This window comes from Eurytemora carolleeae, unplaced genomic scaffold (assembly GCF_000591075.1).
Source record: "Eurytemora carolleeae unplaced genomic scaffold, Eaff_2.0 scaffold1603, whole genome shotgun sequence".
Classification (NCBI taxonomy): domain Eukaryota; kingdom Metazoa; phylum Arthropoda; class Copepoda; order Calanoida; family Temoridae; genus Eurytemora; species Eurytemora carolleeae.
The window spans coordinates 47,012-69,121 of NW_019397701.1; the positions used below are offsets into that span (position 1 = coordinate 47,012).

A 22,110-nucleotide genomic window follows, 5' to 3' on the forward strand; every position below is an offset into this window, starting at 1 on the left:
TATTAAAGAAATCTGAGAACTATAAAGGAGCTACAGTGTGTCCCACATCATAGGAAGCATGTTTTCAATCATAACACCTCTTATTAAAGAAATCTGAGAACTATAAAGGAGCTACAGGGTGTCCCACATCATAGGAAGTATGTTTTCAATCATAACATCTCATATTAAAGAAATCTGAGAACTATAAAGGAGCTACAGTGTGTCCCACAACATAGGAAGTATGTTTTCAATCATAACATCTCATATTAAAGAAATCTGAGAACTATAAAGGAGCTACAGGGTGTCCCACAACATAGGAAGCATGTTTTCAATCATAACACCTCTTATTAAAAAAATCTGAGAACTATAAAGGAGCTACAGGGTGTCCCACATCATAGGAAGCATGTTTTCAATCATAACACCTCACATTAAAGAAATCTGAGAACTATAAAGGAGCTACAGTGTGTCCCACAACATAGGAAGTATGTTTTCAATCATAACACCTCTTATTAAAGAAATCTGAGAACTATAAAGGAGCTGCAGGGTGTCCCACAACATAGGAAGTATGTTTTCAATCATAACACCTCTTATTAAAGAAATCTGAGAACTATAAAGGAGCTACGAGGTCACATTGTCGTACCAGTCATGATCCATAAAGTCAACCTTCTCCTTATGTCTAGTTCACTTTGCATAGTTTTAAATTGGGATAATTTAGACATAAAAAAATGAACACTGCTTTCTGGATCGCTTAATGATATTTACTAAACCAAATTCTTCAGATTTCAGACAAATCCATGTTCATAATTATCCTGAAGTTTTTCTTTAAAATTTTGGAATTCATTGTCATTAGAAATACCAAAAAATAGTTTTCTTGCTATAGATGAATACAATTATTTCTGAATAGATAAATCCCTCATCGCATATTTCATATTTCTGAGCTATAAATCCATATTTCATATTTCTGAGCTATAAATTCATATTTCATATTTCTGAATTATGAATCCGTATTTCATATTTCTGAGCTATAAACTTTATAACTTTTAAAAGCAATTAGGATCTATGTCATTGAAAATATAATCTTAGTAAATCTTTTGAACTACATTCATCCAATGAAAGAAAATCTTATTTCTGGCCTACTTTGTTAAAATGTATTTTTTAAAGCAAAAGGTGGGATTTAATTTGAATTCAATCGTGATTTTGTTTCGCGAGTTTTATATCGCGATCTTTTGTGGTTTACTGAATTAATATAAGAAAATGGAACGCCCCCTTTTTCCTTGATTTGCTGTTTATTCTGGTCCGGGTTTGTTTACAAACATTGACCGTACTGCATGATATATAAACGTATCCTTAAACCAGTCAGTGTTGACTGTTTAACTGAAGGATCTAGTTGTACCCCAGAGCGTCATTGGCATGTAATTGATACTAATTTCTTAAAACTTTTATATGTAAATAGTTAAACATTATCTGTATTTTTCTAATTATTATGTATTTCTAGTGTATAAACACCTGAAGATGAATAAACTTTTCCTTCTACCGTTCTGTACCTTTCGTTCTGAGAGAAAATTGGCTAGCATTTTTTTTGGAAACTTATGGGTACATTTTTTTTCTTTCAAAGTTCGGGTTTTCCCCCAGTGTTTTAAAAATTCCACGGTCACTTCAGCTAGTTTTCTATATTCTTTGTAGTTTCTGTATTCAATATGTTTCTGTCTTTGCTATGTTCAGTGCTTATTTCTGAAGAAAGGGATTATATATACTTAAATATACTAATTCTATATATAATGTATTTAAAGAATAGTGTGCTGTAAGCATGCATGTAGAAAAGAAAAAGAAATATATATTATAATATTATTCAAAATAGTTTTATTCATTTTCTATTTTTTTCAAATCTGTAACTATGCAGAATTCACATAAAAGCCAAAAGGGCCTTAAAATTTTAATTTGTTCGTTAATTTGTTTTGTTGAAAAATATATAATATTCAAAATTTTAACTTTTAACAATTCTAAACTACTACATACATTAAATGAATTAAGAAATTTTTGCTCTGTATTTGTATGTTTTCTTATGTTTTGAAAATCATATTCTTAAATTTTAGCAATTTTATATTTATAAAACTTTAATATATAATTTTTCCAATCTTTTATTTACTTATAGCAATTTAATCTATTTTTCAAACAATAAATCTTTGTTTTTTAAGCTCTTTTATATACTTCAAATGATCTGATCTATATGTCTAAAAATCATATGTTATTTATATATTTCTAACAATCTAATCGATTTCTTTTCTAGTTTTCTAGCAATATGGAAGATAAACGAACCTGATATCTCCCATCATAACGTTCACAAACGCATATTCTATAAGACTGAGGAACACGAAGAGGGTACAGGCCGACATAAACATATCTATTGCCTAAACATAAAAATATCTATTACCTAAAAATAAACATAAACAAATCTATTGCCTAAACATAAACATTTATCGCCTAAACATAAATATATCTATTCCCTAAACATAAACATATATTCTGTCTAAACATGACATATATTTTGCCTAACCTAAAACATATCTATTCCCTAAACAGAAACATATATTCTGTCTAAACATGAACATATATTTTGCCTAACCTAAAACATATCTATTCCCTAAACATAAATATATCTATTCCCTAAACATAAACATATATTCTGTCTAAACATGAACATATATTTTGCCTAACCTAAAACATATCTATTGCCTAAACATAAATACATCTGTAGTAAATGCCATACTCTTAAAAGTCATCCAAACTGTATCAGTCTGCAGGCACAACCAGTACGCTATCCAATTCAGCCATGACACAACCCACCTGGCTCTAAATGCCACACAGGGACACGAGCGTAGCTTATCAATCTAGCTTTCAATTAGGCTCTAAATGGCACACATGGACACAATTGCATAGGCTACTTATCCAGCCATTCTCTAACTCTAAATGCAACACAAGGACACAAGCATAGGCTACTTATCCAGCCCTTCTCTAACTCTAAATGCAACACAAGGACACAAGCATAGGCTACTTATCCAGCCCTTCTCTAACTCTAAATGCCACACAAGCACACAAGCATAGGCTACTTATCCAGCCCTTCTCTAACTCTAAATGCCACACAAGGACACAAGCATTGGCTACTTATCCAGCCCTTCTCTAAGTCTATATGCCCGCCAGGGACACAAGCATTGGCTAGTTATCCAGCCCTTAATCGATCTTTACCTTACAACAAGGTAAGATCTAAATTCGTATGTTTCAACGAAACTAAATTACTCTACACTGTATAGTTCTGATTCTAAATAACTTTATTACGAATCCATATGTTACAAGTTAAAGTTAATATACTTAATTACAATACCTACACCGTTATCTGTATTACATGATTTAAGGCAAATCATGGTATGTATTACAGCACAATCAGAAATAGTCGTAATTGAGGATTTATATCCTATATATCACATGATTCTTCCAATATGTTAAGTATTCATTTGGAACGCAGTTCAAATGAATAAATGGGTTTTATGTACAAACATTGATTATTAATAATGTACAACGTACGCCAAATTTTATGGAATATGGTATAACCCGATATTTATTACACATATATTGCAGCCTAACACACTGCTGAAAATGAACCATCAGGTTTTAAATCAAAACACCTAATTTTTTTCATCGGTATATATTAATATGCAGGCTTCTGAGTTATAATCTAAATTTTCAGTAAATGCCACCTAGGGAATTTTAATTTAAAGAAATTGTGCATTTTTAAGTCTAAACTCATTCGTAATTGTAGGTTCAAAGATTAATCAAGATTCTTCTGTGTTTTTTTCTATTTTTTTAGAACCGTTGATTGCAGGGTCCCCAAATTTTGTAAACTTTTCTTAACAGTCATCAGACGTGTTTTAGCAAAAAAAATCAAAGCCTAAAGTGAACTGTATAATTGCCCAATTACTGCATGAAAAAAAAATTTTGAAGTAAAATTAGTAAAAATTACATAAAAACTCTTTTTCAGGCCGCATTTTGACAGTCAGGCAGATGACTTAGGGGTTTGATTTTTTGCTACAATAAGTTTCATGACTGTTAAAGAAAAATGAAAATATTTTGAGATCATGTCATATACTGTTGAGAAAATAACGTCAAAAAACCCAGAAGAAGCAGATTAAAGTCTTGAAAGGAATTTTTCGTTTAATTTAAGACCTGTGAATGCACTTGATTTTGACAATTTCTTAAAAATTGATCTGCTCAAAATTCCCTAGGTGGCATTTTCTGAAAATTGAGAATTTAACTCAGTAGCCTGCATATCAACATAATCCAAAGAAAAATTTTAGGTCTTTTGACTTGAAACCTGATGGTCCATTTTCAGCAGTGTGCTTAACATAAAAATATATATTACCCTAACATAAACATAAATTGGGGCTACAGTACCCTTCTTCTTACTTTTATATAGGACACAGGAGGTAGAGATTTTTGACTGTTCGCATGTTGAGTAGATAGAGTCAGAAGAGATGTTACGCCTTAAATAGAAATTAAAATGTCATTTAAAAATCACCAATTCAGCCTGCTCTGAAATGTTGAATCATATTTCCAGACAGAGCTGAGGGTTGACTTTACAGTTACGCAAATCCTTTGGCTTTAATTTTACTGCTCTATACTCTTGTTTTTAGCTAAATTCTTTACAGTGAGACAACCCCCCCCCCCCGCCCCCCTCTCTTTTGTTTGTCATATTATACTACCAAAAGCATTTTGAAATTACATAATTTTTGTTAGATATTTTTACAGAACACGCACCTCTAACCCTTTAGTAAAAGTAAATTCAACCTAAAGTCTGACCGCGTCAACCTTGTTGCACCGGCTAGTCCTATTTATCTGCTTTATTTACCCAATGTCCGAGCGATACAGTACAAACTGGGACCGGATCATCTAGTTTTGATTTTAAATCAAATGTTCATCTATATATAAAAAACAAGACATTCAAATATATGTTGCCTATAGCCGCCCACACGGTGGGACGATTGGGCTGAAATTTTTTGTGCACACTCATGGATGGCCGAGGGGAGTTAAAGGCCAAAAATAAATTCGAATTTTTTTTTCTCAATTTTGTTTTGTTTTGTTTTTCAAATAGAAAAATTTCCACGGGCAACGCCGGACCCTTAAGCTAGTTCTATATAATAAAACAAGACATACATATATATGTTGCCTATAGGAGGCCAAACGGCTGGACCGTATGGGCTGACATTTATTTTGTGGACACTCATGCACGGGTGTTTTAGGCTAAAAAAATCGACTTTTTCCAAATTTCTTTTCCACGGGCAACGCCGGGCCTTTCAGCTAGTAAATCTTTTCGGTAGGTTGGATATTATGAACAAATTTCAGAGTTTCTTCTAGCTAGGGTACCCATTAGAAATTTCCGTTGCGCGGAATTCCGCGCAATTGTGCGGTCAATTACAGGGCTTGCAATTGCGCGCAAACAAAATCCACTTGCGTTGGAAACCCTAGCAATAAATTTTTATAAAAAGGAATGATTTTGGCAAATATAAGATGACATCTGATTTTATTACTCAAATTTGTTTAAAAGTAAATATTTGAAAGTTAAAATTGTAATTAATTTTGAAATGAATGTTTTTAACATTTTAATTTGAACATTTTAATTATCAATAAATTTACTGACATGTTTAGAGCTTTCTGTTTATTTTTCTAAAAATTAATAATAAAGTTTAAGAAAAACTTTATTTGAACTTCATAGAGTGAATTTGACGTTAGATTAGAATAAGAACTACAGGAGCTACGAGGTTGCAAAGTCGTACCATTATTGTCACATAACAAAACCCTGCTGATTATTGACGCATGGGGAACACTGGACAATTGCAATGTTTTAGGTCTATTTGACTAATTAGAAATCATGATTAGAGTCTAACAGTCAAAGAGAACAGAATATTTATTAGAGTGGAGTTCAGAAAACCTTGGTATGAATTTTGTCAGTACCTTTCAGTTTGAAAGGGAGTTCAAAGTGTACAAATCATGTAAGTGTTCACAAATTATATGCAGTAGAGTACATTAATACAGTATGTTCCCTAGACTATCCATTTCAATTTCGAATTTTTTAAAGCTTTTAAATAAACTTTGTTAAATGAATTTGGTGAATAAAAAACATCATTTGATTTATAGTTATAACGGAAGATCATCGTTTGTAAAGTGAAAGGCATAGAGTCTATGTGAAATGATCATTGGTCAATTATGAAACCAGCCTATTTCATAATTTTGTTTTCTTTTAATATTGATTTTAGATTTTCTATAAAATGATGTTCCAGGGCCCAAAAGGTTATATAGCACAAATATGTGAAGTACACCTTCTGTATGGAAACAGTACAACAAAATCGCCGTTTTACACTTGTTTCTAGTAAATTCCACTTTAATATATATTCTATTCTCTTTGCTAAAAGTCCTATTTCTTTCCCACAATTTGAAGGGTCTCTTACTGTAGATCTAATGTATAAAGGGTCTCTAACTGTATATCTAATGTATCTATGCATAGCTATGTGTACCTTCAAATGTCTAGCATCTGCAATAATGTGAAGTTTTGTTTTAGTTTGTATTCAAAAATGTTAATAAGCTTTTTAAATTCTAACATAAACAGTTCATTTACTGCATTTTCCATTTTTCATTCAAAATTATAAAAAAAGCAATTTATTTCTCTTCTTTTGTGCACTGTATATACAGAGATATAATTGTTTTTTTTTCAGAATTAATGGCGCGAATATAAATAGGGCTGTCCATATGTTTATTTTTGTTCCGCTCTTTTATTAATGATTTTCTATTATTTTTACAGTTCAGCAATGTTGAACGATGGCTGAATGTTAACGATTATTAATCGCTAACGATGTAGACTATCTTTTGGAATATCAATCATTAAAAATTGTACTTTATATTTTGTATATTAAAAATTGTACTTTATTATTGTAAAATAATTAATGGTTTTGATTGTAATTTTTCATTTTTTAATTCTGTCGTCGTTACAAGAAAGATTTTTAAATTTTGAAAAAACTAAAAAAATATTTTAGCATTTTTTGAAGAAAAAAAATTTGAACATTGTAATCTCCGGTTGAATTCTTGGTATTTCACATATGATAAACGTTTACGAGAAAGTGAATTTTCAAGTCAACAAATGTTCGTTTAAGATTCGTCAATTTATGATTGGTTTGGATTTTTAAACAATATGATTTGAAGTATATTCGTTAATTTTCCAAACGATGTGGTTATTCCGTTCATCAATTAAAAACGATCGCTGTTCCTTAACGGTGCCCAGCCATACTTATAAATATATTCCAAAAGGAAACTCACAGCGAGAGATAAAATACTTATGGAACATTAATGATCAGATTTTATATTTTCATGTAAGAAAGTTTACAAAAGTAAACCTGATCACAATCCACTTTAAACTCACGTTGATTTTAAGTACTGGGCTGACTTTTAATGCGGCTATACCAAGTTGTACAGTTTACGAAGCAAACCGGACAGTACACACACTGAATTAGGGAGATTCTATTACATTGCCATTGTTAGAGATAGTTAACATGTTGTTTATTATATCGAACTACAGAAAGCACTGAAATCAATCATTTTGTTAGAAGTTTTTAACAGAATGTTAGAAATATCTCACAAAATTTATAATTCCAAACTTTCTCCTCATTATTTCAAAATGTTTAAAGATTTTTTTCTAAAAATACAAAACTCATAAATAAATAATAGTTGATGTTTAAACCCGGATGTGAGCATGATGAGGGGGGGGGAGGTTAGCCCTTTATGACGGGGGAGAATGTCATGTACAATTATGATCTAAAAATTTTGTTTTATTTTCTACTATTTTCTAATTTTTCTTTTAAAGGGAGTGACTGGCTATGTAAGGTAGTTGAACTGAGTATACAGTATTGTCGAAAGCTTCTTGAGGCTTCATTTGAGACATATAAAACATTTGAAAGATCTGTAAATCCTGAGTTTGAGCGCAAATTCGACATTCAAAACTCCTGAATTGCGGACAGCCATCTCACAGAATGAGTTTTTTTTTAATTATTAATTAACGACGACATAAAATGTAAAAAAGTTATATAATAAATATGTAAAAGTCAAGGTGCGGAACATTTTGAGAAAAAAAAAATTAATTGTCATAATAAAAATAAAGGAAATATATTTTATTTTAAATTTATTTTCGTCATGTGAACGGTCCCTATTTTTCGACCCCTGATTTCGCGGTTTACATATATATGAAGACGACAATTTTCTCAATCAATTAATCATGTTTAAAATTAATTTTTCCAATGAAAGAAATTCCTTTTAATTTAAAGTATAATATTTTATATAATTACCAATTACCGAAATTATTTCTGCATTATAAATTTATTTTATATTTATAGGTCCGAGGAATCTGAAACGTTTTTATGTAGAATCGATCAGCTGATTTAGATGACGCAAACATTACAATTGTTTCTACACAATTCACACAATAGAAACTCAATTTCGCCGAAATAATAAAAGTTGCTCTAATCGTTTTGACTACAAAACATAAAAGTTCCGGAAAGACACGACAATGATTGTGTGGGGGTGCGCGACTGATTTATTTTATTGGGTCTGTCCTAGTATACGATTTTTGGACCAAAAATTGTTCTCTATGACGGACCCTACGTAATTATTGAAAAATCTAAATTCCAAAAATTCTTAAATTACAAGCTTACAAGGTCAGTAAGTGTTTGTTTTGATACTTTGCTCATTTTTAACAATTGCATTAATTACAGATTTATATAGCCTTTCGATGTTCGAGCCGGCATTCTGCTTTTTTAAAGTCTGACATGGTCAAACTCGTCCCCCCCCCTCCTATCTATTTTGTACATGACCACTTATGAATTTCAGCAAATTTATTGTCATTTATTTTTTATTATTTAGGGTTAGGCTAGGTTAGGGGGCCGTTCGCTGCGGCTAGGGGGCTTAGCATCGCGGCTAGGACATGTAGGGGGCCGGGCGCTGCGGCCACATGATCAATTATATCCATATGTACAAAATTGATAGTCCGGCATTAAAAATGTGTGCATCCGACCTACAAAATGTTATGCATACGACCTACAGTAAGTGTGCATTCGACCAACAAATTTTTGTGTAACTGGAACACTGATCCTTAGTAGCAATAGCAATAAAGTTCCGCCGCACGTAGGTCGGATTAACAAAATAAAATGTACATCAGACCTATACTGCTGTCATAGTTCCTTGACGGTCTGACCTAAAAGAGCGATTTATGAAACCGCCCCCCCCCCTCTTACCAATTTTGTACATGACCTCTTTTTTATATGCAATTGATTATAAGTATTTATTTTTCATTATTTTTAAGTTTTAAGGTCTAAGACGATTTCTGGGCTGAGCGCTATTACGGCTTTGACAGACTGGTGAGCCAAGCGCCGGGCGCGCTGCGGCCATAGGACCAATTTTTACAAAAGGGGGGGGGAGAGGGGTTGGTCCAAAATTCGTTGTCTAGGAAATTACCAAATTGAGTCGTAAAAAATCCATTCTATATCCATTATACAACCCTGACTATCATACATGTTTTCTTTTAACATGCATAAAAATTAACACAATGAAATAATCACGGACGTTTATGCAAGGGTGGAATGCTTTATTCCCGAAACACTATAAATACAATCTCAAAACTATTAAACTTTGTTGATGTATTATTTTAAACTACACCGCTATAGTGCGCAGTTGAAAATAATGCCGAACACCATTAAACCTTTTCCAAAAATCCGGTTTGAAAACCGCGAAATCAGGGGGAAAAACAGGGACCGTTCACATGACGAAAATAAATTGAAAATAAAATATATTTCCTTTAATTTTATTATGACAATTAATTTTTATTTTCTCAAAATGTTCCGCACATTGACTATTACATATTTATTATATAACTTTTTTACATTTTATGTCGTCGTTAATTAATAATTAAAAAAAAACTCATTCTGTGAGATGGCCGTCCGCAATTCAGGAGTTTTGAACGTCGAATTTGCGCTCAAAATCAGGATTTACAGATCTTTCAAATGTTTTATATGTCTCAAATGAAGCCTCAAGAAGCTTTCGACAATACTGTATACTCAGTTCAACTACCCTACATAGCCAGTCACTCCCTTTAAGTTTACATATTTTTGTATTAGCTTGAGACTGGTCTAAGAAAAGAAAAATTGAATGTTAATGATGTTCAGACCTTATGGTGTATTCATGAAGATTATCATCCAGTAGATATATAAATAATATATATATATACAACCTTGATTTACAGTATACATAATATATAAATATTACATACTTTTATGCAAGTATAGGCAAAAAAGGATATAAAAATCGTAGACGCAATTTCAAGTTTTTGTGAAATATCGATTTTTTTGAATTGTTATTTCTTTAAAAAAAATACTGAAAGATCACATAACTTTACAAAGCAAGTCTTATTAAGGCAAAAATAGCAATTTCGTTTCATTTCATTTTTTAGGTTGGATAAAATATTTTATTGCAATAATGTAAATCTATCATATATAATTAGTATGCATGGTTTGTTTGTTGTTTTGTTAAGATACAATGCAATACTGGACCGATATGACACGTATTTTTTGTGGAACCTCAGATGACCCAAAATGTTATAAACCTTACATCATCTGTATCCTTACATCATCTGTTTCCTTATATTAACATACATTATCTGTGTCCTTACATCTATATACACCATCTGTATGCCCTTACATTAACATTCATATTTAAAAAAGTATGACGTTACTATTACTGCAACCTATATTTATAGATATATTAAGAATATCTCTTGAGAGAACTCTCTTAGATTATATAAAAAAAGTCTGCAGAGTTCTAGGACTCTCTCAGATTTTATAAAAATAACTCTTGAAAGTTCTAGAGAACTCTATCACATTACATATAAATAACTCAAATGAGTCTTTTAAAACTCTCTTAGATTTTATAAAAATAACTCTTGAGAGTTTTATAACTCTCTCAGATTTTATGAAAATAAATCCTGAGAGTTCTAGAACCCTTTCAGATTATAAAAAAATAATTCTGGAGAGTTTTGGGACTCTCTCACATTAAACAAAATAACTCTTGAGAGTTATATATCTCACTCAGATTATATAAAATAACCCTTGAGAGTTCTAGAACTCCCTCGGGTTTTATAAAATTACTCTTAAGAGTTCTAGGACTCTTTCTGATTATATAAAAATGACTCTCGAAAATTCTAGAAATCTTAGATTATTTAAAGTAACTCTTGAAAGTTTTAAACCTCTCATATATAATTTAGAAAAAGACTCTTGAGAGTTCTAGAACACTCTTAGATTATATGAAAATAACTCTCAAGAGTTTTCAAAATTCCCCAGATTATAAAAAAATAACTCTCAAAATTCTAGAACTTTCTCAGATTATATAAAAATAGCTCTTGATAGTTTAGAACTCTCTCAGATTATATAAAAGAACTCTCACCTAGCGTAACTCTGGCAGGAACAGCTTCTGGCTAAAATATCAAAATATTTAAAGGACCTGTATAGACGTAATAGTAAGCGACTCTCTAAAAAGAGTAGCTTTTTCAATTCACAATGGTACCCTGTAAATTTTCGTCCAGTAAAAATGATATGCTATCCATGTTTTTGTAACTAAAAATAGATAATTTTTAACTGTGAATTATTATAAAGTGACTTGAGGATTTATGATGAAACTGTCAGAACTCAAGAGGTACAGAAAAACGACGGTATCTTCCTAATTATTGAAATAGGTACCAGTGGGAATCGGGAATTCAACTCTTCAATTGATTTTTTCTAATATATTTTTTCCGGTCTGGTTTTTTTGGCAGCTGTACTTTTGATATTTTTGTTTCAAATTCTATAGATTTTCATTATTTCAATATTTCTTATTATTTACCTTTATCCAGAATATTTTAATACTTTTTATTTTTACCTTTATCCAGAATATTTTAATATTTCTTATTTCTACCTTTATCCAGAATATTTTAATATTTCTTATTATTTACCTTTATCCAGAATATTTTAATATTTCTTCTTTTTACCTTTATCCAGAATATTTCGATATTTTCTTATTATTTACCTTTATCCAGAATATTTTAATATTTCTTATTCTTACCTTTATCCAGAATATTTTAATATTTCTTATTTTTACCTTTATCCAGAATATTTTTATATTTCTTATTATTTACCTTTATCCAGAATATTTTAATATTTCTTCTTTTTACCTTTATCCAGAATATTTTAATATTTCTTATTGTTTACCTTTATCCAGAATATTTTAATATTTCTTATTGTTTACCTTTATCCAGAATATTTTTATATTTCTTATTATTTACCTTTATCCAGAATATTTTTATATTTCTTATTATTTACCTTTATCCAGAATATTTTAATATTTCTTATTATTTACCTTTATCCAGAATATTTTTATATTTCTTATTATTTACCTTTATCCAGAATATTTTTATATTTCTTATTATTTACCTTTATCCAGATATTTCTTATCATTTACCTTTATCCAGAATATTTTTATATTTCTTATTATTTACCTTTATCCAGAATATTTCAATATTTCTTATTATTTACATCCAGAATATTTTAATATTTCTTATTATTTACCTTTATCAAGAATATTTTAATATTTCTTATTATTTACCTTTATCCAGAATGAAATCCATGACATCATCACAATAAGACAAGTTGGTATATATGTGTGGAACATAAAATATCCAAGACGTCGTCTAAAAACAAATGTTTTTATAATTGTTATTTTTATTATTATTGTTATCATTATCATCAATATTGAGTTTATTATAACTATTGTATTGTTATTATTATTAACCCTTAACCGTTAACTGTTAACCGCTCTGCCGTTAACGACTTCATCAACCGTTAACGAATTTTTTTTTTCAGTTCTTCGCAATGTTGATGCCATTAATTCTGTAATAACAGTACCGTTAACAGCTGGAGCTGTTAACACTTACGCTTGTTGAAAATTGTCTGTTGACGCTGTTAATAAGATTGATATCGTTAACTAACAGTAACTTTAAAAAACGGAAAGTACCGTTAAAGAAATGAAGTTTCGTTATTACCCTCTCTAACGGCAACCTGAGATCTGATTTAAAAACGGATGGAACTAACCGTTAACGAAACGACTTGAAAAAGTTGGAAGGTGCCCAGCCCTAGTATCATTATCATTACTATTATTATTAGCATTTTTCTTGTTTTCAACTCATTTAAAAAAAAATTTAAATGAAATATTTTGACCTGAACTTAAAGACAACCATTAAGCAAGTAAAGTTCCCTGTTGAATATGCAGCTGTGCAATCCTAAATAGAAATCAAAATATGTAGTTTTTTTACAAATAAATTGTGCTATACTATCTAGGAGGAGTATAAACAAACTTCAGTCCTAGTTTTGTTTTTACAATTATAAAGATAATTTTTTTAAATCAGGTGATTGTTTTTTGTTCCAGTCCAATAGAAACTTTCATAAGCTGAAAGGAGAAAATATTAAGTTTTATAAAAAAAATGTATCAATATATTGGTTATTGATATAAATTAACATGAAAGATATGATCTATAGGAGCTGTACAGTATACATAATATAATTGTGTTAGATACCATATTCATGCCATGTAATTTAATATTGGATAGAAAATATCAATGAGTATATTTACATAGTTCAATAGTCTCACTCTTACATATCCATGTTGTAGTAAACATACAAATAATTACCATTAATATATTTACATATATATATATATGTCCATTAGAAATAATGTTCTCAATGTAATTTAATTGCCTCTTGTTATCCTCACTTTCCACACCACACAAAGATCTCAAAGTTTGCTAAAAATGTTAGTTTCCCCGAAAAGAATTCTTTAAATCTGATGATGTAAATAAAATGTTGACTCTCTAAATAACATCCAAGTCCCTTTAAAGGGACTATTGGCGAATTTTCAAGTGAAACTCCATGCGAGTATGATCAACAATGCCCGATTTGCAACAGAACTCTTTAAACCTTAATTTGATAAAAAAAAATGGAAGATGTCGTCGTTTTTCTGACTTGAAGAGTCTATTTTTCTGTGCGTTTCTCCATTGCTTCTTATAAGCAATAAATGAGCAAGTCATTTTCGCAGAAAAACTTCAAAGGAAAATAGAAGGATATGAGCTGGGAACTTTTGAATGGTAGATATCGGAATTAATTATTGATACACTCTATATTCTTAATCTCGAGATTAAATAGTGCTTGTTCTTCTCTTGTTGTTAATCTCCATATTAATTAACTAATTGTGATTAAAGATATCCCATTCAAAAGTTTTCAGCTCTGAAGAAACAAAAACATCACATTATCTTATTTGCACCTGAACGCTATGAACGTTGATTTTGCATATTTTGTTCACCCCATCTTTCTGCTTGGTAGTTTTGTAATATTCATATTTTTGTCGGAATATTTTTTCTGGCGTACTTTTGTGATTCATTTTCACAAAAGAAAAAATCTGAATGAGTTTGAAAGTTATGAAAAAAACATTCTCAAATAATTATTTAAATTGTATCAAAGAAAACTTTTGAATGTGGATTTTTATCAACAAAGTGCCAATTAGTTTCATACTTGGTATAATCAAGATTTGATAAGAAAAGTATTTTTTTTATCATTATTATTAACTTCCAAAACTGCCTTTCGTCCAAAAAAACATGTTATTAAATTAGCTTAGAAACGAATAGAAACTTTTTAACGAAAGAGAAAGCTCCATTTAACAGTTTTCTATACTCTAGAAAACGTTGTTCTTAATTTTTAAGCGAAATGGAAGTTGTAATTTAAAGAGGTCCATGTCCGATTCAGAACGGTTCCCTTTAATAATAATAAATAGAAAAATATTAATTTTTCTATCTTGAAGAATGTTTGATCCTAAAAAGTTTATTTTTTATTCCTGCAAGCAGAAATCCGTAAATCACTTTAATAAAGAAGCCACAATTGAATATAATCAAAAAAATTATCTACACACGAATACATCGGAAGAATTTATCAAATGTCGTCTTGACAATTTTTCAACGAGTTTTATACTATATAACGTAAGTATCAGTATTTGCGAAAATAAATAAATAGCTATGAATATGCGGGAACAGTTTTAAAGAGTTCCATATAATCATTTAATTAAAAAACTAAATATCTGCAACATTCCATTATCAGAAAGTGAAGAATGCGACATTTGATGAATTCTTTCGATGTATTCGTTATTAAGGGTTTCACGGTAATTAATCAAATTAGCAAAGTTCCTGGGTTTAAAATTTCTTAAAAAGTTCTTATGGGAAAGTGAGGTTTTGAAATGTTAACTAAATATTTCTGAAAATGTTCATCTTGCTAATTCCATGTAAAAAAAACCTTTTTTTAAAAACACAACACGGAAAAGTATGACAAATTTGACAATAATGTTTCCCATTTCATATATAGACATTCGCAGTCACGTAGATAGATTCAGTCACATAGATCCAGTCACATAGATCCAGTCACATTGATCCAGTCACATAGATCCAGTCACATAGATCCAGTCACATAGATCCAGTCACATAAATCCAGTCACATAGATCCAGTCACATAGATCCAGTCACATAAATCCAGTCACATAGATCCAGTCACATAGATCCTGTCACATAGTCACTATTTGAGGTATACTATTTTGTAGCCCTAGAAATACTTGTTTTTAATTTTAAAGAAGTAATTTAAAAAATTCTTATTAATTTTAGCATAAGAGCTTGAACCTTTGGATCCAAGTTAAGAATTTAGTCGAAAGTTGAAAATACCAAAAAAATATAATAAATTGTTTGAGCATTATTCAGACACTAGACGAAAGATCCGTTTATTGATGATTAAGTATGTCAGAAAGAAACGGGGGGGAGACTATCTATCTATCTATCTATCTATCTATCTATTTATCTATCTATCTATCTATCTATCTATCTATCTATCTATCTATCTATCTATCTATCTATCTATCAATCCATCTATTTGATGTGTTGTAAGCTGCCAACAAAGTCTTAATTACACAATCAACAATAATAGAATAGAGCTGTATAGTATATGTACAATATATATAATATAGATATATATATGCAATATATATGAATATATTTAAATATATATAATATACAATATATGTTTATGTTGATACTCTACATTCAATAATAGAATAGAGCTGTATAGTATGTACAATATATATTATATAGATATATATGCAATATATATGAATATATTTAAATATATATAATATACAATATATGTTTATGTTGATACATTCAATACTGCAGGGACCATAAAGCGCTATGTCGAGTCAAATCATTTCAATATAATGAAAAAATGAAAATTTAGAGTTGGTGAAAATGCGGAAAAAAATAGTTCTGAAGAAGAAAAAAGGCATGAGAACATAAGTTTGGGAAATTGATAACTAGTGGTTACTAGCAACCTAACTCCGAGTTAAAGTAAATTTCAAAAATAACTACTTTTTTGAAAAGCTATTAATAAAGAGATTTAAAGGATTTTGAAATTCTTACAACCGAAGTTGTCAATGTAAAATAAAAACTAAAATAGTTTTGAGGTCACAAAGTCGTTTTTTAATACTACGACCTTATTTCTAGAAATTTTAAAATTACAGGCTTTTTTTATAATCCTTCCACAACCCTTTCACCACCACCCCATGTACATGAATGATGTTTTGCCCCCGAATTGTTTGTTTTTATTTCCTCCCATTGCAGTATATAGATTTGACGCATTACATAAATCTTTGTTTTTAGTCAAGGTACTAATGCAAGGAAAGTTAATTGCGGTCGCGTATACTTTCTGTACATATCGAAACCAGTTCTCTCCGCCGCGGAATTTGTAAACAAGAATAGAGGAGGTTAAAAGCATTTAATTTTGATAATTCATATAGTAGTTTCCTACGACCAGAATATTTCATAGATTATTTTGTGAAAATGGATTCCAGGTCAGACTGTGACATCCGTCTTGTGTTTACTTTTCCGCACTGCAGTACAAAAAATGTGTCCACCTCTAAAATAACTTTCCTTGTATTATAGTATCTTGGTTTTACGTGAACTTTCCTTGATCAGTTCAGAATTTCTTTTGTTTATAATAAACCTATAGTTCTTGGGCTCAAATGTAACACTAAAATTAAAATGCATACCAATCTCAGGCTACTGCCGTGTTTTGTGATACAAAGAATTCCAGTAACTAAATAAGTGAACTAATAAGTTACTATAGAATAGACACACTGTTTGCCATTTCCTATTTCACTGTTTTCTGGTTCTCACTGTATATCATTTTAAAATATAATTCCCGAATACGCCTCTGTAGAATATATAGTTTTAATAATTAAACACAATTTCTCTTACTCAGAAATTACTTAACTACACCCTAATCAAACTTTTTAAAAAAATCTTATTTTTTTGTTAAAACCGGTCATTTGTTAAAATTAGTTATTTTTTGTTATGCATAAAACCCGGGACTTGTGGGGGAAGGGGGGGGGGAGAAGTTTTTAGATAAAAACTAGAGAATAAGTATGAGTGTTGGTGAAAAATTAAGATCTGTAAGGGAACTAAGTTATTTTTCTTTGTACATTATTTAATTAAACAATAAAATAAAACATTTCACAGATTTTTCTTGCTGTATATGGCGAGTTTTAACCCTATCTCTGCTGGGGTACTTGAAAACCAGGATACGCTGGGGGGGGGGGGTCAATTTGACCCCCCCCTCTAAATCACATGTTTTATGTCCAAATATGACAAATGATACATCATTAGAAAGCTCTTGTGCTCTACTTTAAGAATCTGCAGTCCAGTTGCGGAGCCATGGCAACATTTTTTCTGATGTCAATATAAAGTCTATTTTGATTAAAAATTAAAATGTTGAAATACAGAAATCCTGTGATCTAAACAAAGTTCTAAATAAAGTTCTAGACTAATTTTGAATAAATTTAACCCTATCCCGATTGGGCTATTTTTGTCTAATATAGATGGGGGGGACATCCCCCCTTCTATGATTTTGCCCTTAGAGTTGAGAGGGGAGTGTGATACATGTCCCTAGTCTTTTGAAGGCCTGCTCATTAAAAAAATTAAGATCTTTAACTTTAATTGATGTTAGGGGTGAGTGAGGATTTTAAAAAATTCAAAAAGTCGAACAAATTTTCAAAAACTTTTTTTACTTTTGACAAATATTAACAAATGACACTCGTTATTGTATTTTTTTTTTCATGACCTTTTCAAATATATAAATTATATCCATTGTAGCTTAATTGATAAAAAAGTTATTAACCATTTCTGATTTTTTTAAACACCGACCCGCCGTTTGACCATTTTCCACCTTACCCTTTGCATCAAAAATATTTTTTTTGGCAAAATTTTTTTAACTTTTTAACTTTGCATGACAAACCACCAGGAGAGGGAGAACCGTGATAGGGTTAACTCAAAATGGAATATTAAAGTAAACAAGTTAGAGTAAACTGACAATTAATGTTTTTACCATTTACCAACCCTAGCAATATTAAATATACATATATTTACTCTATTTATATATTGGTGTAATCTCTGCTTGTCTCATTGTTTGTATATTCGATCATAACTCATCCTTGACCGATTTGCCTCAAATTTTGATATGTGAACTTAGCAGGTAGATCCACTGGAATGTTCTACGCTCGGTTTAAAATTTTTAAAGTTTAGTCAGGTAAAATTACTGGTACGACTTTGTGACCTCATAGCTTCTCTAAAGTATGTGAAAAGCCAATTTATTTATTTATTTAGAAATTTATAACATCTTTATTCTTCTCCAAAGCTATTTTAAGAGTGGTAGATTTCAATGAAATATATGAATTTAGCTAATTAAAGAACCACGTGGGGACCCACATTAAATAAGCGACTTGAAGACGCATATTGAGATTGCGCACAAAATATTGACGTAAATCCCAGTATTATCTAATAGTATTCAGTATTCACCTCCGTTGTGTTTTCCATTAGTTCTAGTTGAGGGAGTTCAAGATCCTCTACTACAAGGGGAACCTGGGATATATCAATCAATCAATTAATCAATTAGTTTTTAAATAGTCAATCAATTGATTTTTAAAAATTCAATCAATCTGTCAATCATTTAATCAATCAATATATATAAAAACTTTTATTAAATAAATCCAGCAATCACTTAATAAATCAATTCGATCCATTCAATCAATCAATCAATAAATAATTCAATCCAATCAATAAATCAATTCATCCAAACAATCTATGAATCCAACTGCAATTGACATCCACTTTTTAAAAAATCGATATATTTGACATTTTTTGATCATAATATAAATCATTTAAATCAATAAATCAAAAAATCAATATGTAAATCAATGAATTATCAACCAATCAATTAGGAAAACTTTAATCAATTTACCGAATAAATAAACAAGCATCTAGTTTAGATCAATCAAGCAAGTATGAATAGTATGAAAAAGTCAAGAAAGCAAACACAAATCAATTTTTAAGAAAAGTTAACATCAATTCTACAAGTTCAAATTATTCAAGGTAAAATATCAATCAATCAAGGTACTACTGAGTACCTTGATTGATTGATATTTTAAACGATCTAACCAGAGCTGAAAGCTTTAGAATGGGATATCCTTAATCCCGATCGGTTAATTAATCTTGAGATTAATAACAAGAGGATAACAAGCATTATTTAATCTCGAGATTAAGAAAAAGAGTGGATCAAGCCTTAATCCCGATATTTTCCATTCAAAAGTTCCCAACTCTGTATCAATAAATCAAACAATCAAAAAAGGATTAATCAGTCTAAAGTGCATTATCTCAATCAAATTAATGAAAATAAATCATTCAAACAATTGGAAATTAATCCAACAAAGATTAATGCTACCTTGTCTTCAGGAAACCACTCAAATATTAGGTCAGCTGTAGTGTGGGACACTAAACAAAATATTTTTTTATTCAAAACTTTTACTTTTTTGGGGGGTTATCTACTTTTTCATTTTTATAGACTGAAAAGGACCAAACTATGTCAAAATGTCTTATTAAACTAATGTGGAGCAAGGATTTGAATCTTTCATAACCGATATAACTCACATAACCTTAAACTACAGGGTTACCCACAAGGATGAGACTTCAGAGACGATTGTACAAAATTTAAACTTTTATTTTTGATGCCCTGCAACTATAAACTTGTTTGTATCTTTGCCCAATCATTAGATAATCCATTAGATTACTATATCTAGGACAGAAGACTTAATCTAACCCTGGGATCGTCAAATTGTAAGAGTTTCAGGTCGTCTTTATAGTCTCATCCTTTGTGGGTAACCCTGTACGTTATCTATTAAAAGAGTGGAAAAGACGACCTTTACTCTGCTTTATTCTGGTATCATACACAAATAGATATGTTTTAGGTCAGATGAGAAAAAAATCAAACCCCCTTGTGGATAGGGTTAAGGGTCTTCAGTCCCAAGCCACAGGATTACCCTCAAAAGATGAGTCTTCAAAGACGACTGTATTGAATTTTTACCACAGCGATAACCAGAAAACTAAGGAGACGACTTTCAGACTCAATTAATGACTCTAAATAGTGCAATGAACATGAGACAACACTAGTGTAAGGCGTAAAAAGGCTCGAATGGCTTAAAAACTGATTTTATAATTTACTCCAAAAGTTATTTGCTTTGTAACCGCATTAAATACTTTTTATTATTGCTTTAATGTCGTCTTCCTATTCTACAGTTTTCTGGTTATCACTGTATCTGTTTCCTTATATTATCGATTCCCTTTAATCGTAAACTACAGTCTTCTTTGCCAAATCATTAAATAAACCATTAAATTAACATATCTAAATTAACCCTGCAGGATCTTCGTATTTCAAGATTTTCCTGTACAGTCTTATCCTTTGTGGGTAACCCTGTATTTTCCATGCTTGTGTAGTTATTATCAACTTGTAAGCTCCAGGCTTTAATTTGTCATGTATTACTTCAAAGTTGGACACATATGTCAAACCTGGAAAATTAATAACTGAACCCAAAACCTACGACAAGGTATCGTTATAAAAAGCAGTTTTGGAGTCCGGGTTTCAAGAATGGAGTTTTGTAGATATCAATATTTTTGTTATAAAATATAATTTTATTCAGTTTCTTCATACTCTCCATTCTTTTCGAAGCTCTCAAATCAAAATCTACACAACTGTAAAGCACCCTGAACTAACGAGAGAGAGAAGCATTTTATTTGAAATCAAACGTGTTTTCGTCTGTAACTCATCAGTCTTTAGACCTACAGATTTGTTCCTGTAATATTTTTTATTCAAATGTATATTCCAACAAAAAAATATTTAAGATAAAAGGCTATAAAATTATGTAAAAGGGGTCAAATTGTTATCGAAAGTCACAGTTTTCTAAAATATTGACAGAACCGTTAAATCCACGTTGAAGAAAACCTTCGAGTTTCCTTTTTGGGGTCTTAACATTTGTGTAGATTTTTTTTATGAGATTCGAAAAAAATGGAGAATATGAAGAAACTAAATGACGTAACATAATATTTCATAACAAAAATATTGATATCCACAAAACTGCCTAAACCCATTCTTGAAACCCGGGTTCCAAAAATGGTTTTTATAACGATACTCGTCTTAAGTACAGTAAGAAGAATAAAAGGGGTTGGTAACAATCTGAGCTGGAAATCTAAGTGAGTTGAACAAAACTCCCAAGTTCCATTTTGGGGCCTCTACATTTGTGTAGATATTAATCTAAGACATCGTAAAACAAAAAGAAACAACATTAAATAAATTTTTAGCAAACATATTGGTATCTACAAAACTGCCGGACCCCGTTCATGAAACCGGGTTTCAGAAACTGGGTTTCATTGCGATACTCGATGTCTTAAGTTTCGGACTTTAGGCCGAAAGTGTTTTGTGGGGTATCATAAATCTTGAACGTTTGATCTCGATATCCTATGATGGGCACTTTTAAATTTGAGCATAAATGCTTGAGCCCTCAAGTGAAGTTATCCTTTCTGTTTATTATAAATACCACGGTGTCTTAACT

The 22,110-nt window shown here is 30.4% G+C and overlaps 1 protein-coding gene across 3 annotated transcripts in view; it reads right to left on the reverse strand.

The window, feature by feature from the left end:
• The window catches only part of LOC111715544 (glycine receptor subunit alpha-4), a 46,902-nt gene that overhangs the window by 8,267 nt on the left and 16,525 nt on the right, over nt 1-22,110 (reverse strand). For all 3 annotated transcript variants that reach the window (XM_023490898.1, XM_023490899.1, XM_023490900.1), the window contains 7 exons: nt 19,950-19,999; nt 19,028-19,090; nt 13,311-13,372; nt 12,700-12,784; nt 11,506-11,536; nt 4,438-4,514; nt 2,296-2,387 (listed from right to left, as the gene is read on the reverse strand). In XM_023490898.1, the coding sequence (XP_023346666.1) occupies nt 2,296-2,387; nt 4,438-4,514; nt 11,506-11,536; nt 12,700-12,784; nt 13,311-13,372; nt 19,028-19,090; nt 19,950-19,999 (460 nt within the window). The remainder of the gene's footprint in view (nt 1-2,295; nt 2,388-4,437; nt 4,515-11,505; nt 11,537-12,699; nt 12,785-13,310; nt 13,373-19,027; nt 19,091-19,949; nt 20,000-22,110) is intronic.